The sequence below is a fragment of the Centroberyx gerrardi genome, chromosome 14 (assembly GCF_048128805.1).
Source record: "Centroberyx gerrardi isolate f3 chromosome 14, fCenGer3.hap1.cur.20231027, whole genome shotgun sequence".
Lineage (NCBI taxonomy): Eukaryota > Metazoa > Chordata > Actinopteri > Beryciformes > Berycidae > Centroberyx > Centroberyx gerrardi.
In genome coordinates this window covers 25,155,255-25,172,532 of record NC_136010.1, presented here as the reverse complement: position 1 = coordinate 25,172,532, position 17,278 = coordinate 25,155,255, and the positions used below count along the sequence as shown (strand labels likewise).

Below are 17,278 nucleotides of genomic sequence, written 5' to 3'. Positions count from 1 at the left end.
AATTCTCCATAAATGTAACACCATTTGTGTTGTATTGGCTGCTAAATTGCATACCGGTAGGTTTATAAAAAACTCACAAATGCGTATATCTATAAGATGAGTGCATCTCTCTCTCTCTCTCTATCTATCTATGCTGGAGAGGACATGCACGTACCTGTTTGACATCACAGAGCGTGCCCTCGGGGCAGTCCGGCTCCGGGACCCTCCTCCATCTCTTCGGCGGACCCTGGTGATCTTGCCCTCTGTTCAGGTTTCCGCCACTCCTCCGCCCGGCGCTCCTTCTCTTCCTGGGAGGAAGAGTGTCAGGAGGACTGAGGGTGACTCTGATCTTCGGCTCCTGGACCACATCCAGGTTCTGACCAGACACTCTGATGATTCTGCCTCCCCTGGGGAGAAGAGTGGAGGGAGAGAATACATTCAAGTATAGAATACAAGGAGGTAAGTATGTGCAACATTAATAAAGTGTGGTAGGGACATCACTTCTCTGGTTATCTGTCTCTTATCAGTTTCACAATTTACTTTAAAGGAATACACCACATTTTTGGTAGATTGGCCTGTTGGTCAGCTTTTTTAGAAAAGTGCTATACACAAAAGGTATTATTATTATTACTAATATTTCAATGGTAGAACACATTGCAATCACAATGCATGAGATTTTTAGAAATCCCATACAAATAAGGTAGTACTGTGATGTTCTTGTACTAAAGGAGCAGTGTAGGAATTCCTTTTTTAAATATTTTTTATTATTATTTATTAGACACCCAGTAACCATAGGAATTTATCATAATTTTATATTTCACATATAAAATAAATGAAAATCTATTTGAGCAGCTTCAGATGGCTCTACTGTGATTGACGCCCACCTGAGGAAGCTTTTGGACGGAGCAGCCACGGTGATGTTGGGGTTGGGGGTGTAATGATACACCACCCCCTGCAGGTGGCGCTCTGCCCCACCAAACCGCACAGTGATGCCGTGTTCCCCTGTCCTGTTGCTGCCGCCGGTCAGACAGCTGATCTGATCCTCCTGGATGCTTCGCCTGGACCAAGGAGGTGGAAAAAAACAACTTTAAACCACACAACAGTCATATGAGAACAAGGATCTTTGCGGGAAAACACTAAAAAGAGAAGCAGAGTTTTTGATAAGGCAAGAGAAAATTTGGTTTTATTGTCTTTCATTTCTCTATTTTTGACCAAATGCACTGTTTTTTGGACCCTATGAATAGCAAGTTTTTCTTTTTACCCTTTATGTCATGACTGATACTGAAGAGGTGTAAACCAGGAACATAATTCATGGTAATTTGGAGACACCTACACAAGACATGGCACTCCCCCGATCAGGACGCTGACTTCACTGGGGTGTCCTGTCCTCAGTCTCTGGCCTCTGATGCTGAGAGCCGAGCCCCCCGCCTTGGGCCCTCTCTGGGGGAAGATGCTGCTCAGGAAGGGGTCCTGGGGATGGAGAGACACGGAGGAGGAGGAGGGGGGAGGTGAAGATGCGCAAGAGGACAGAAAAGATGGATAATCAATAATCCGATACCAAGCGAGCGATAAATTGAGGAGATAAAAGAGCTTCGCTGACGGTGGTGCACTCTGGGAAACACTGGAATGTTCACTGATAGCTGGCTTGCAAAACTCAGTTAATTAATTTGTCTTTCACTTGTAGCAACTGGGGCAATTAATTAAGGTCGTTATCAAGCCTATGGACCTTTTGCTTTGATGTGAACCAGGGGATGAGTTGCTGCTTTATTGCATTGCATCGGTTTGGTTATGTTTCACTCAGCAAAATTTCAAGCGGACCGTCATTTATCAACAAACGCAATGTGGGAGCCGTCATTTCCTTCATTGGTCAGAAATGTGCTGTGGGAAAGGACTTTCCGCATTTGTGGACTGTTTAACCCATAATTCACAGCGCTTCCTGCGGCTTTGTCAGATCGTAGTCGGATCATGTTCTCCAAATGAAGCACTTCAGGATTCGTTATAATACTGAGGCTTCCCTCTCAGCACGCTCTGCTGCAATCGCTTTCAATCGCAGTGTTGTCATAGACCTAAAGGAGCTTAACTAAGGGGGAAACAATCCAGGGTTCAAAATAACTGACTGCTCTACACAAACTAGGTGTGAAAATGCCCTAGAGATGTCCCACTTTTGCTTGTTTCAGTGCCTCTGCGTTGTTGTAAAATCCTGCAGTACCAAGGCAGGAATGTTGACAGGTTGTAGTCGTTGTTGCTGCATTTACCTGGAAGCTGAAGGTCTGAGCTGACAGCCCGTGTCCTCCTCCCCTCACTTTGACCGACGCCTGACCGCTCTTCTCTCCTCCACTGCCTGTGGTCTCACACACTATCCTAGAAGAGAAAGACACAGAATTGACACGATTATAAAAGATGGAAAAGGGTTCAGTTGCCACTTTACAAGCAGTTCTATGCCTTAGTATTTAGTTACTTGCAGTCGCTTTTGCAGTTCGGGTGTATTGTGCCTTGTACTTGCCTTGAGGAGACTTCATATCTGCTGTGGATGACACTGCAGGGAACCCCGGCAACGGTGACCGAGTTCTGGATGTCTTCAGCCCTCTGGCCAAGGTTAGAGCCTGAGATGGTCACTACTGTCCCCCCCTCTACAGGACCGGACACCGGGTCCAACTGAAGCAGAGGACAAGCAGCGGGTTGGAAAACAGAAAAAAAAAACATTGATTTTAAAAATGGGTGTCAGTCATTCTCCTCATTCCCTTTTTCCTCCGTCAAAGAACCCCAAATAAATCTCTCATAAAGTGTTTAAAAAAACAAAAGGTCTTACAAAGTGAATGACAGGTGCAGGACAGGTGTGTTTGATCTCATCGGTGCAGGAGTCCTGATACACACAGCGAGAGCTAGCGGCGCCGCCACACCAAACGCAGCCGTACTTCGGGTCGGCCGTACGACATCGGCTGCAGTCCGACCGTCCCACCGAACAGTTGAACAGAGTCACTGCAGCCAGGGGGAGAGGAGGGTGAGGAAGTCAGAGATGAGATCACACTGGTCTCTAACAAACAAAGAGACACACACACACACACATACACACTAATAACCATCCCCACCATACAGATCCTCAGCGCTGTCGATGAGGAAGTTGTTTTTTCGTCTCACGTTGATCATGGCTTGGTATTCCTCCATCGAGGCAGAATAGGCATACTGAAACAAAAACAGTAAAAACAGTATAAACCACTTTGCTATTTTCAAAGATTCTACTCCACTACATGCGATATGGTTTATGAGAAAATATTATGCGAAGCCATGTTCAAACCAGTCGTTACGTGTCATATTATCTGAGAGGTAATGAGACGCACTCATGCAAACACAAAGGTACATTATTGAGAAACAGCAGTTCATTGATTTTGAAATGTAACGTGCCACTGGTTTATTGGTGTTGGTTGTGGCCCTTGTTTGTCTGTTGATAGATTTTTTGGTCATTGTTAATCAGACCAGTGTCAAATGGTATTTGTTAAGCATTTGCTCTAATCCCCTTAGAGTTCCAGATAGGTGGTTTTACTGCATCAGGATGATTCAGGTAGTATCAGCGAAGTTGTCAATCAGGCAAATTAATACTTAAAATAAGAAGTGTCGCTTTCATATAAATAAATGATTCTCTATCACACAGTAGTGATTCAATCTATATCCAGTTCATGAAAGCTTTCACATTTGCTGTTCTAAACACCCGGTGTCTGGTAGCTCTTTCCTGGGAAAAATCATCTGGCTTAGAGGAAGTGATGGGTTTTGTTTGGAATAAACAGAAGAAGAACTGGGTAGTTAGCATGAGCAGTGATAGCCACCATGGCTGAACAGACAAAGAAAAGAGAAACTCAAACTGCATCAACAGGAAATCCAAGGAAAAGGACGTCACAGTACTTAATATACTTTAAAGTAATTTCCTCTCCTATGTGGAAAACCCCACCCACTCTAAGCGGAATAAACCAAATGCTAAGAATTCTTTGAATACTATTCGACTCAGGTCTGTTCTTAAGAGAGACAAGGAGAATTATTGCCAGATTTGAACAGTACATCCTCGAGATAAAGCACTACATTGAGATATGTTCTGACCTGGTGCAGTTGGCAGGTGATAAAGAAGACTGATGGCTGCGTGGCGTCCGCCTCCACGATGGCGTCCACCACTACTGAGTGGTTCTCAACGTCCAACACACACTCGTAGTCGAAATCCTTATCCTGAATGTGCACACACGTATAAACACACAGACATACAAATAACAACATTAAGAACTGTATTTCACCTATGTCGTATAGGCGGCATCTACAAGTTTTATCATTATCATAGTACCACAGTGTGATACATACCAAGCATCTGAAGCAATCACCAAAACTCTGCATGATGCTCTTTTGGATATGACATTTGAAATCTAGTCTAGTAAGATAGAATATGCATCTGATATTCCTATGATCTTAAGCAGTTTAATATGAGCTTTTACATCCTAGTGAACTGAGCCAGAAAATGATTTTGGTACCAACGGGCCAAACTCCCAAAAAGTCAGTGTAGTTCTTTTGATACACTACTCAGGCAAAGGGCTGCTGAGCCTGTGGAGCGGTTGCGTTACCTGAAACAGGTTTAGGTGTTGTCCCACCAGAGTGATCTTCCTCTCCACATTGACGGGGAGGAGAGAGGTACCCTGAATTTTCTCCACACACGGACACTCCTGCTGACACATTATCAACCATTACGAGAAATATAAGAAATATCAATACATAAAGGAAAAGAAAATAAGGCCAGGCAGCCTATATTGAAAATGGTTGTCATATCTAACATCACCTTTGAATTCAATCGGTCTACAGTGGGAGTAGCAATGCCATCTTACCAAAAATCACAGAAACTAGAGACCCTGAAGACAAGTGAAAAGTAAATAAAATGCAAAACTGACAGAAAAAACGAATGCAAAAACTAAGCAAACAGCAGAATGAAAAAAATCATGGAGAGCTCACTGTAACAAACATTACTATAATGCAACATTTGACACACAAGTCATACATAAGGAGGGAGGTTGGCTTCTTAAATAAAGTGCGAGCAGGGATGGAATTTTTTACTAGCTCATTCTGGGTTAGTGCAACATTATTTTTCCCAGCTGGGATCTGAATGTGGCTGATGGAAATGGTATGGAGAGGGTCGTCGATAAGACCTGCCAGGTTAGAGCCCTAAATTTCTTCCATCAATGCATATGAGACAGAGGGATTTTATATTGATTTTGTGTTGATCATTTGCCTTTCTTGCTGACTGGAGAGAGAGATAAGTGCAATTCTCCACTGGGACAATACATCAGCAGTCTATGATGTATCTCACATCACCTTGTCAAGTATGAAGTGGTAGCCATTGTAGAAGTCCCACCACAATTTTGCATGGGGGTGGAGAATCAGCGCATGGAAACAGCAGGATTTCTACAATGGCTGCACTCGTAGCTTCTCCACTCACCGGAAATTTAGAGTCAGTCGACGAATCTGATTGGTAGTTTGCTGCAGAGTCAGGGTTAGGGTCAATATCGGTGTCAGGAGAGTGTGTATAGGCGATAGACTTTTCAGTGCCGCCTGCTATAGATGGGCCTGTCGCAGAGAGAGGCGGTGTCTCCATCTCCACCTCCGTCTCTCCCTCTGCCTTCTCCCACTCCTTCATCAAGACCGCTGAGTCGTTCTCTTCAGTGTTAACCAGAGGGATTCCCTCCTTATCGCCATCGCCGGCTAAATCTGCCAACAGGGAAGTGGAAGTGGTCGAGCTTACATCAGAGGAGGAGCCCACCGCTTCACCGGACGGCTCTAGAAGACCGAGGTCGGGGTCGGCCTGGCCGCTAGTGCTGCTGGGTAACGTAGTCAAGGGAAATTCCTCAAAGACGTCTAAGGATTCGGGCTCCGTTACCAGGTCATCCCCACCTCTGGCATCCCCCGCGGCAGCTGTGGTGGCGCCACCGTCTCCCTCCGTCGCCGCCTTCCCGCCATCGGTGGTGACCTCCAAGTGTGCGGTGGTGGCCTGGGTGGAGAAGCTGACGAAGGGGGAGGTCCTGGCCAGAGGAGGGGGTGAGGTGGATACAGCAGTAGGCTCTGGGGTGGTGGGGGGTGTCACTGAGGCGGTCACTGAGACTGTGGAGGGGACAGCTGCTATAGTGGGGGCAGGAGGCTCTGTGGGTGGTGGCTGGGTGGTTGTTGGTGTCGCTGTTGTTGTTGTTGTTGTTGTTGTTGTTGTAGCAGGCGGGACAGTGGGAGGTAAAGGGGTCAGTTTTCTGGTGGGTGGTGAGGTGGTGGGTGCTGGCGGTTTGAACTTGAAGATGGAATAGCAGCCAATGAAGGAGGGGAGGAGAGGATGAGAAAGAGGCAGGGGGAAGACAAGGGGAGAGGGAAAGGAAAATCAGGGTAAAACGGAAGGGTATGCAAATACATTAAAGTGACACACTGCAGCAACCAAAACAGATTCATGCTCAAAATAATACTGAAAAAAGACAAAAACAGAAAAACACAGCAAACAGAGAGTACAAGCATGGACTAATATGCATGACATGGTACAGTACAGTATGATAAATGCTTGTTTCTCAGCAAAACAAAGCTATATAGTGGGTTCAAATTACGTTCCACACAGTCATGTCCTTTAACCATATCCATACCCCAAACCTGCTAATCCATCTGCATCTAAACAACATATCTCACAACAACAAATCCTCAATGTACATCTTCTCAGTACTTCTAAAACCTTCTCTCTATGGACTGACTGTGGACTCACATTCTGGTTGTAGATGGTGACTCCTCGGTCGCAGGTGTGTTTGTGTGTGCAGACGTGCTGGTGGACACACCAGTTACACCCCCAGCGACTGCTAACACAGCCTTGGCACCTGGCAGAGCACAGAGCACAGATCACCAACTGGCACTCAGCGATAATACTGGTCTTTATTTAGAAAAGGTTGGATAAGAATCTAAGGAATAATGATTAAAATGGGTGATAATAAGAAAGCAAGAAAACCCTAACCAAAACTCACTATAACATTTCTATAGGGACTTATAGTGTGTCTGCGGTACTTAATAGTAAGCTAATAGTGGCCTTATCGTACTCCTATGATATCAATTCAGGATTTTCTGTGGTATAATTTTTGACCTATAGTAGCTGCATAATATGTTTGTTGTGATATTTATATAGTATCCCTCGAAAATGTGTTATGATAACTATATACCTTTTTGATAAAGGAATAACTAAAACTGTTACAGTATATTGAAAGTATTTACTAATATGATTCAACTGTTAAAGTGTTCATTAGGCTTCAGACAAACAAGGACAGCCATAAATTGATGAAGGAAAATGCTGTATGTGCTGGTTCTTATTTTGCACATTTTAAAATTTAACAAAGTTAATCCACTTAACTTCGCTCTTTGTTACCTATTGCATTTAAATAAATCATGTATCCTTCTCTAATCTAAAGAGCAAGATTTTCTTGCTCTTGCTCATTAAAGATTAGAGAAGGATATACTCATTAAATTGCTCATTAAAAGGCTACTTGCAAGTCAGGGATTCACACTTGCTGACCTACAATATCCCTCTGTTATACTTATTTCAAAGTGGTTCTGGACAAGAGCTTCAGCTATAATATTGTAATTATATTTTCCTATGGAGTAACACCATATAGCATATATTTGGAATCCTGAGTTTGTCAGAACAAACAACAGATGTATGACTTGGATTACACACAAGATATGATGGTGGCACAGTAAATCTGTTGGTGTAAGTCACAGAATTGGTGTGTCAAAGAGTTATGACGTTATTTAGAGGTTAAGAGTTCCAAATCTTTGCTGGGCCAATCACTAATAACAAAAAAACTGTTTTATTTCAGTAGATCAATTTGAATAAGGTGTAATCCAACTTTATATATTAGTGCACCATTGTAGAATGTCAAAAGGAGTGTGTGTGTGTGTGTGTGTGTGTGTGTATGTGTGCTTGTCTACTCACGGCCTGCGCCCAGAGAGCTGCTGGACCAAGCTACAGTTGTAGAAGGTGAACTCTGTCTCTGCAACCGTCACGTTCAGGAACCTCAGGGACAGCGTCACCATCACAAAGTCTGCATCAGGACAAAGCAGCTGTCAGTACATTGCAGGCACAAATTACCTGACCAGTCATTCTCTAGCCAGACCCTGATGATGACTGATGTGTACTTGTGAATATGGCAATTTTTGCCAATGTTGTAGGCATGATCACAAGCTTAATGAATTATATGCCCTGCAGTAGAGAGATATGAAAAGCAATAGACAGTCATTAACCTTGCACCCTATTCTTTTATCCAATTCAGTTACCATTGAACACAAAAACACTCAGGTATGGTTATTGTGATAGTTTGGACAGTATACTCTACAGTGATGGTTTGGACAGTAATCATTTTTTTACTGGCCAAATAGCATGTCACTCACCATCTCCCTGGCCAATGGGAGGCAGGCTGCTGGCATCAGGAGTGGAGCATGTCACACCGGTGTTGGTGAGCGAGGCGGGAGTTTCTGTGTCCTGGAAGAAGCAAGAGTAGGCTTCTGCTTCTCCTAGACTGGGGAGGCCTGCGACTGACACTGTGATCTGAGGGAGGGAGACAGAAAGAGAGAGGGATATGAAGAGAGAGAAGGAAAAGGGAAGAGGTGGGCAGAAACTGATTGCAGTTTTAGTTCTACAAACATTTCTCAGCGGAACTAAACCTCCGGGAAAGTCCAGAAGGGAGTCGAGAAAGGCATGATCGAAATACTTGCCACCTCTATTGATTCATACACACAGACAGTACACTATTACAATTCATCACACCCCTCTCGCCCCCTTTGTATTACATCAGTTTTCTCCCCTCGGCTGATGTTGTAGAGGCTGAGGTGCTGCACACCGAGGCACTGCTGCTTCTGGTCAAAGCTCCACAGCCACTGGCCCTGCAGAGAGCCTCGCTGGCACTCCCAGCGCTGGCCACATCTGAAATACCACAGAGGGGGAAAGGGTGGGGACAAAGGGTGGGGGGAGAGGGGGTGGAGGTGGGGGGGGGGGGGTGAGGGGTAAGATCAAAAAGGATAGGGAGGAAGAAAATAAAAAAAGATAAATAATGAAAATGGAAAGAAACTGAGCAAATGGGGATGACTGGATGATGGACATAATTTGTTGCTTTGAATATAGTGATGCAAATGTATTGATAAGGGGATTTTTTTTTTTACAACAAACGTATCCAAATCATTAAAGTTTATTGTTATCTTTTGGTTCTCCAGAAATACGTGTAAAGAGATAGACGAGTGACACAAATGTATGAGAGCATTCACACTAGCCACACTATTACATTTCTCTATAACACACACACATACACACCCACACACACACACACCCAGACTGACTCACCGTCCCTCCAGGACACACCAGCCACAGTAGGGATCTCTGGCAGACAGACAAGACTGGCAGTCCAGGTGATCTCCACACTCTGCCACAGGACGCTTCTCCACCTGAAGATGACAAATGAGTGAGTCACAAGACTGAAAGGTGGATTTGTTTGGTGACTAAGGGCGGAGGTGGATATACTGATCATCATCTCACTCCCATCTTTGCTCTTTTTCTCAACTGTACAATATCTACTGAAGCAGAAATTCAGTTACAGTACACAATTGTAAGTGTCATTGCATTCATTTGGGAAACTTTTTTTCTGGAACTGGTTAAGACAGGTTGGAGATGGTTCTACAAACATTTTTGTAAGACAGAGCTGTGCTGGAGGCAGTGGTTGAGTTAAACCTCAGTGGGCAGAGCCACAGTTTTCCAGAGCGCAAGTTAAGCTAACTGGCTAGCAAAGAAGGAACTGAAGTCAAAAAAAATATTAATGGCAATGACAACATTTTCATTCATTCATGACCATGGCATTCATGATGTTGGAAGGTCAGAAGCTAGCTAACTAGCTTTCCTGGATATCTATAGGCTAGTATGGCTGCTTGAACTTGGGAGGTCAGCTAGGCTAACTAGCTAATCTAGATAATTTAGCATGGCTAGACTACATTTTTTCAGTTAGTAGCAGAGTTCTAGTCTTCATAATATTAGCTTCCCCCTCTCTTACCTCTTACCTTTTTCACTGGGCTTCAGTCAAATGTTACCTAGCCAGAATAACTGTGGTTCTTTGGCTCCGCCCACTGAGGTTAAACTCAACCAATTCGATTATTTCTGCTTCCAGAGCAGCTCTGCCTCTGATAAAAGTTTAGAGAAGTAGAACCATTCGAATAGTGTTCTATATGTAATTTTACATGAGGCTAGAGCTCTATATTTGGATGACCGAGTTGACTCTCCGGATCTGAGAAAAGCCATACAATGTATAGCAGTTTTCCATAACCATTTATCAGCTTCCAGCTTCCCACACAGACACTCTCTGTAGGGAGTGTGCCAACACAATGGAGGCCACTTTCTCTGATCAATACCATTGTTATGTCTGACCCTACACCTCCTGCTGACTGTTGTACCACTCACAGTGGGGTTTGTGACCTCTGACCCCCACGGGCAGCTGGCTCCTCTGTTTTCTTTCATACCCTTTGCCTCTTTTTCTTTTATCCCCTTTTTCAGTAAGAGAGACACAGCTTGAGGAAGTACCAAAGCCTGACAAGTCTGACAAACGATGAATTGCAAGACGATGAATTACAAGTCATGTTCAGTCTTGTGTATAGAGACATCTGGGTGAGTGGTTGCATTGGCAGAGTCACCAAAAAGGCTATGGGCCTTTATGTCTGTGTGCATATGTGTGTATTGTGTGTTGCATGCTCATTCAGTACACGTGTGAGTGCATATACTCTACATGCATACATACACACGTCTCACCTGCTGAACAGGAATATAAACATTTACAGTAAAAATCCAGCATTTGATATATGATAGGGCTTAAATCTGTATTTCTAGTGTGGTAAGAATGCGTGTTATGTGAAAAAAGTGTGTCCCATGTATTCTCCTAGCAGAAAATGTAGGTTACCACCTAAATGTGTCCAGAAGAGCATGGTACTATGTCATTTTAGACTTACAGCAGTGTCGGTCATGATGTAGATGTGTGCTCCAGTCTGGTCCAGCAGAAGGTCACTGTTAATGGGGGAGTTGGGCTGGATGGTTGTGGTTGCATACATCTCCACCTGGCCATCTGGGCCCAGAAACACCTGAAGACACAGAAAAACACCAGAGACTTCAGAGAATACACTGACAAAAAAAATCCCAAAATGTTTGACGATTCGATTCCAAAAGTTCTGGCTGGGGGAAGTGAACTTTCTCCTCCATCATATTGTCCTGAAGGCCCTGAAGCCTCAACTCCGTCCAGTGGAGAAGCTCAGTGGCAAGACAGCAGATTTATAGAACAATTCCCAGGTGTGAATGTGTATATGTGTGTGTGTAAGCCTGGCTGCAACTTAGGTAGGGTAGTTTTTTTTTTTGTTTCTGATGCTGCTTAGTTAAAATGAGGGTTTATGGCTAATATTTATCCTCCACATATATATTTCTTGGTGTTCTTCATATATATACATCTACAAAGAAACAGTGACAGGGACATTTAGTGCTACTGGGCTTCTTCTGTGTTACAGGTCTACAGCACAGAAAAGAAATCATAGTGTTAGTACAGAATAATGGGATGCTACTCAGTCTGACAGACTCCAACACAAAAGTGGCATATCCCTCACATTTCAAGACTGAAAGCAAGAGCTGAAAAAACAACAAAAAAAAAAAAAGGAATATCTTCTTCCGCGTGCAACTCGATCGCAAATCAAATCAAGCCCCACGCAGAATCACAGTAGAAGTGGCCACGAATGCGATTACCGCACAGTCAAATCTAATATGAAGGACAGGAAGACACCTCTGGCTTAAGTGATTCCCAGGCCCTCAAACTCTCATGTTACCTCTTGTTAATGAGATTAGCAGAGGGTTTCATGCCTCTTTTCATAAGCCGCTCACTTGATCACTGTGCAGAGAGCGGAGAATCGGTTTGGCCCGTTAAGAGGGATGCACTCAGCACATAATAATACGAGAAGTTGCTCCGTAAGGCTCGGCAACTCGGAAACATGTTTGCGGGTTTGTGATTTTGTGCGTCATGGTTACAGAAGGACATGTCATGCCGTATGTCACATTATGAATCTGATGGATAAAGAGCAGTGGGGTTATGAGACAATGAAGTCGAAAGTGAGATTCCATGCATGTCACCCACGTATAAGCCCTAAGACAATGAGGTCTGTCCCACGGGTGTGTGGGAGAGTGAGGAAGAGAAGGACAGACAGACACACACACACACACACACAGAAACAGAGTCCTGTATCTGGACGCAGTGGAATTTGTCCTGCTGTGAAGTGATAATCCAGTTATAATAGCTTACTTCAGCTGGCTGCATGGAGTGGCGCTTTGATCTGCTACCTAAAAGTACTGTGTCTGGGGCATGTACACACACACGCACACATACACACACACACACACACAGAAACAGACAGACCTACCAGACGATGACCAACTCTACAAACACCTCACAGCAGAGGTATGTCTGCAATCCCCTTATCTACATCCCTTCATGTAACTATGCACTATTAATGCTATCTAGATCTTGGGATTTTGGGCAGTATATATAGGCAACGCTCCCACCAATAAAAACAAGGTGAGCCGCAGGTTCAAAAATCTACTCTGACATCTCTTAGCAACAAGATATGTCCATGTGATTAAAGAAAAACAGTGAAGTACCTCCACTATTGCCCACAAAGCTGGCCAGGGTATCACTGCCTTAAGGCATTTGCTCAAAAATGCATCAAGTCCTGGCCTCCAACAACCACACGCTGCAGTCCACAGAACACAAAGCGAATGTATTAGACATGGGGTCATGGAGATCTGCTAGTCGACTGTGTATGTTGGACCAGACGGGACGCTGGAATGACTGGAATACTCCAAGTTCCAGGCATAACAATGTAGTAATATATGGGTGCTGGCATGGACTTGGACAAAATATGCTTGAAATTGATAGCAAATGTTGAAACTGGTGCGAGGAGTGTTTGGTTTGCTTGCAATTGTCTCTTAGTAGGGGCAAACAGCACCGTCAGCTTCTGCAGGTATCAGGTAGAAGGGGAACTGCTCACTTCTTTGGAGCCACAGAGGGATTATCACCATGCAAAGTCTCCATTTCTTGTCCTGCTGTAAACATCTCACTAATCTTTTATTAGGCACTTACTTGCAGAATGGGATAGCATACTTTCCATTTTTCTGGGGGGATGTGAAGTTTATTTTGGAGTTGTTTTTTCCCCTACATCTCTGAAAAGAATTGAAGTCTAGATTTCATTTCCAGAGTGCTACATATCCATTTTGTAAAATGACTCAATATCACTGAAATGTAGGGAATCCAGACAGTATTCTATTTTTTTTTAACTACCCTTTAAAAAGTTCCATAATTTGTTTGATGTTCTGCTACCAATCAGTTTGTATGAGCAGGTATTTCAGTTTTCAAATGGTCATATCTCACTGTAGAACAAAACAAACAAAATTTAAAATTGGGACAGTGGCTCAGTGAGCACTGAGCACCTAACAGCAAGAAGGAAGCGGGTTTAATTCCCGGCCCCGGTTGAATTGGAGGCTCTAAATTGCCCGGGTATGAATATTACTGTCTGTCTACCTCCCTGCCTTCCACCCAAAGCATGCTGGAATAGGCACCAGCCCCCCGTGACCCTAAAGCCGAATAAGCGGGTAAAAAAAAAACCCAGAATGAATGAAAGCATTGTGTGACCGTCTACCTTGTGAAGTTTCCCTTTGGAGTCCCCGAGGAAGGCGATGCTGTGTCCGTCTCTGACGCTGACGGCCACAGCGGTGAGGCGGGCGGCCGGACTGTCCAGCACGGCCTCCACCTGCAGCGGGACCCGGCTCGCCATGGGACTGGGGGTGTGGTCCGAGCCGCAGGGGTACGCCTTCAGGGTGTTCTGCGACACATGTGACCCAGGTAGAGAGTTCAATGGGTGACTTGTCCTTTAATCAATGTTCTTACATGCCATTGGTTGATTTTTTTTTTATTGATTCGTTAATTCATTGCATGAGTAATTTCAACTAACTTTCTCTTTACCTGATCTAACTAACTAAAGTCCAACACTAATGCTTCTGATTGACGATTTAATAATTTAATATTCACGTCTGTTGAACCAGAGCTCCACTCTTTCCTGCCATTGACTCAGGGCCATCGAATCCTCTTAATTCATCATAAGAGGATTGCACCATAGATTAAAGTGGTCTCATACTGAGACTGCAGACTCGCTCTTTTGGTTTTGCAAAACAACCACTCCAAATCCCCCTTTTCCAGTAAGTCTCCGAGCTCAAGCTGTAGCTCCAGATAATTGGCCCTGGAGGAAGAAGGAGAATGGGACGTCGTTTTTATTCTGCTCAGAGCTTATTTGTTTTATAAAAAAGGCTTATTGTTTTTCAAGGGGAACTCTCTGTGCTATTACATGTCGTTCTTCTCCTCTCTTACTCTCCACTCTCTCTCAACTCAACTCTGTTTTTCTTTGAGCCTCATTGTTCCCTTCTGTCTCTTTCCCTCTTTCCTTCTTTCTTTCTCTGTCTGTCCAATGGTCTTTCTTTGCCCCTCTCTTTCTCTCTCTCTTTCTCTATCTCTATCTGTCTTTCCGGGGCTCTCTCTCTGACCCCCCTTTCTGTCTCTCTCTCTCTTTCTCTCCCTCTCTCTCTCTCTCTCTGTCCTCTTATGTCAGTGCATTTCAAAAGAGCCCCTATCCTTCCTTGTCAGAGCTCATTAAGCATCAGCGGCGCTGATTCAGGGTTAGTTTGTTTTATTGATCCCTAACGATCCCATTAAATGGTTGTGAGGGCCGGCGGGGCCTGAGCGGCTGCAGGGCGGCACCGGGGTTCACTGGAGGGCTGCAGCTGGGCAAAGCTGCTCCTGAGGCATCTGGGAGCTCCGGGCAGTTCAACAAGGGCCTCATTAAAAAGGCTCTGCTGTCTCAATATCTCTCTATTTCTCTACACTACCATTCTTCCCTTCACTCTGCTTAATCTTGCTGATCTAGTCATCCCTTGATACTGAGCTTTGCTCTTTTTCCTCCCTCACTCTCGATCTATTTGTCTTCCTCTCTCTTTCCCCGACTTGTTTTCTCTCTCTCTCTGACCAATGAAGCCATGCAAGCCATTAAGGTCAATAAGGTTGAGGTAAAGAAAGACCTAACTAGCTTCACTCAAACATGGATGGAGTTTGTCTCTGACAGCAGAAGATATACTGCTGTATACTGTAGATCTATAAGGGCGGTACCCATACCATACCAACGGAATACATAAAGCAGAAGGAATACATTACAATATGTACTGAAGCGTGCAGTCTGTGTGTGCATGCCATTAGGGAATTATTATCATTTTAAATTATCATCTCATAGCTCCAAACATTCCGCTTTTCATGAACCAGAGAAAATGTTCATCTACGAAAGCTTGAGATTTTACCACAACAGCTTCTCTTGCAGTATCCTTACCGTGGGCAGGTTGGCACAGCTGGACTTGACCTCGTACTCTATGTAGGCCGCCTCCCCTCCTCCCTCCACCCGCCCGTCCTGGGTGTAGCAGAGGTCACGGGTGGAGTCGATGCGCCTGTCCAGCTCGTCCAGGGGGTAGACGCACAGTGCCGAGGCGTCCGACGGGTTGTTGTTCGTGGAGCTGATGCGGGTGGAGAAGACTCCCAGCAGAGCCTCGCCCTCCCGGCCTCCACCCTGCCCCACCTGTCATAACAGACAAAGGAACAAGTCAAGAAAGGAAAATGAATGAACGTAACCTTGATGTAAACTCATTCCTGGAAACAAGATGTTTCGCTCAAGCACTCTCATTCCTGAAACGGTGACTAATTCAAGTATAAGCTCATCTATGAAGCCAGTCAACTTTATTGTGATGTATTTTTCCCATGAGGAAAGTATTTCTAAGCAATGATAGGATGCTTCAGGCACCAACATTTCGGAGAAACATATACATCAAGGGTCTCAAATGATGTGTCATGGATGCAGGTTTTCGACCAAAGACCAAGTCCAACCAAAGACTACACCAGGTGATTTCAGTACACATTCAACCAGAGAGGAAGAACTAATCAGTGAAATCATCTCGTGTAGTCTTTGGTTGGAACAAAAACCTGCAGACTCTTGGCCCTCCATGCCACATGGTTTGAGACCGCTGACATACATAGACATCAAAGTACCTGGGCTGCCTGGAGAAGGTTGTAACTTCTGGAAAAGGAAGAGGAGGACGGGGAACGGCAGACAAGAGGAACCTCCACATAGGAGTAGTAGGAGGTGTCGTCCAGGCACACGCGGGCGGCGTAGGTCCGGTACTCCCTCGACGCCGCCTTGATGTCACGCCGGTAAAACAGGAAGTACACGTACGTGCGCCGGGCAAACGCCGCCACGAAATGGTGGTCGTACTCTGAGAGCCGCCCGGCCACCGCTAGCTTGGCCGTCTCCTCGTAGGAAAACACGGGTTCCGACGAGAGGTGGCGGGTGGAGATAGGCGGGTGGCTGGCGGTGTAGCCCCGACCCACGTACATCACCGTCCGCTCCCCGCCGCGAGGCCCCACCACCAGCCCCACGGTGGACACCGTCGGGTCGTTGGCCGCAACGTACTGCGTGTCCACGGGCCTCTCGGTGGAGAAGAGCACCTCCCCGACGGACGCCAGGCTGCGTTTCTGGCAGGTTCCCTGGTGGACGCTGCCGCAGGTGATCAACTCGGACGCCTGCGGGTCCACCAGCAGCAGCTTGTTGTGGTTGCTGGTCCTCTGGGCCAGGGGACAGTTGGACTCAGTGACCGGGGGGAGGCAGTCTTTGCTGTCGTTCACGGGACCGGTCCTCTCCTCCTGTTCCAGCCGGAGTCCGTCTAATCCGTCCAGCTGGAAGAGGCGGTCCCTGGCCCCCACGTACACCGTCCCCACAGAGGGGTCCGGGTGGAGAACCAGGTGCTGGAAGACGGTGTCATTGCGGGAAAAACGGGAGTAAGAGCGACTTAGGGCAGTGGCAGTGAGGATCAAGACGAGGAGGCAGAGCAGGGCGGAGTTCAGGGCCTTCCCATGTGGCATGGCAAATATTCTAGGGAGAAAACCAGAGGAGGGTTAGCTGCGGGAGGCCAAGACTAGCAGATGTTCGAGGTTGTTCAGCATCAATGTTCAGCATCAATAAGACTAAAAGCCGCCTCCATTCTTGGGTATAGTGCAAGTTTATGATTTAAGGAGCTTAGGTTTAGGCTGACATTAATGTTAAGATGTGTTGAGACCATCTTAAGGTCTTAAGCTAGCAAGTAAATGCGCTTACTCTTACTCAATTAAAA

At 45.3% G+C, this 17,278-nt stretch overlaps 1 protein-coding gene across 1 annotated transcript in view; it reads right to left on the bottom strand.

The window, feature by feature from the left end:
- The window catches only part of plxnb1a (plexin b1a), a 30,882-nt gene extending 13,849 nt beyond the window's left edge, over positions 1-17,033 (bottom strand). The window contains exons 1-19 of the mRNA XM_071899389.2: positions 16,161-17,033; positions 15,451-15,693; positions 13,720-13,902; positions 10,999-11,127; positions 9,353-9,453; positions 8,806-8,938; positions 8,407-8,563; positions 7,952-8,060; positions 6,737-6,845; positions 5,444-6,280; positions 4,578-4,676; positions 4,069-4,191; positions 3,069-3,162; positions 2,789-2,958; positions 2,483-2,634; positions 2,235-2,340; positions 1,313-1,449; positions 864-1,037; positions 155-386 (exon numbers count right to left, since the gene is read on the bottom strand). Coding sequence (XP_071755490.2) covers positions 155-386; positions 864-1,037; positions 1,313-1,449; positions 2,235-2,340; positions 2,483-2,634; positions 2,789-2,958; positions 3,069-3,162; positions 4,069-4,191; positions 4,578-4,676; positions 5,444-6,280; positions 6,737-6,845; positions 7,952-8,060; positions 8,407-8,563; positions 8,806-8,938; positions 9,353-9,453; positions 10,999-11,127; positions 13,720-13,902; positions 15,451-15,693; positions 16,161-17,030 — 4,158 coding nt within the window. The 5' untranslated portion in view covers positions 17,031-17,033. The remainder of the gene's footprint in view (positions 1-154; positions 387-863; positions 1,038-1,312; positions 1,450-2,234; positions 2,341-2,482; positions 2,635-2,788; positions 2,959-3,068; positions 3,163-4,068; positions 4,192-4,577; positions 4,677-5,443; positions 6,281-6,736; positions 6,846-7,951; positions 8,061-8,406; positions 8,564-8,805; positions 8,939-9,352; positions 9,454-10,998; positions 11,128-13,719; positions 13,903-15,450; positions 15,694-16,160) is intronic.
- Between the last annotated feature and the right edge of the window lie 245 nt (positions 17,034-17,278).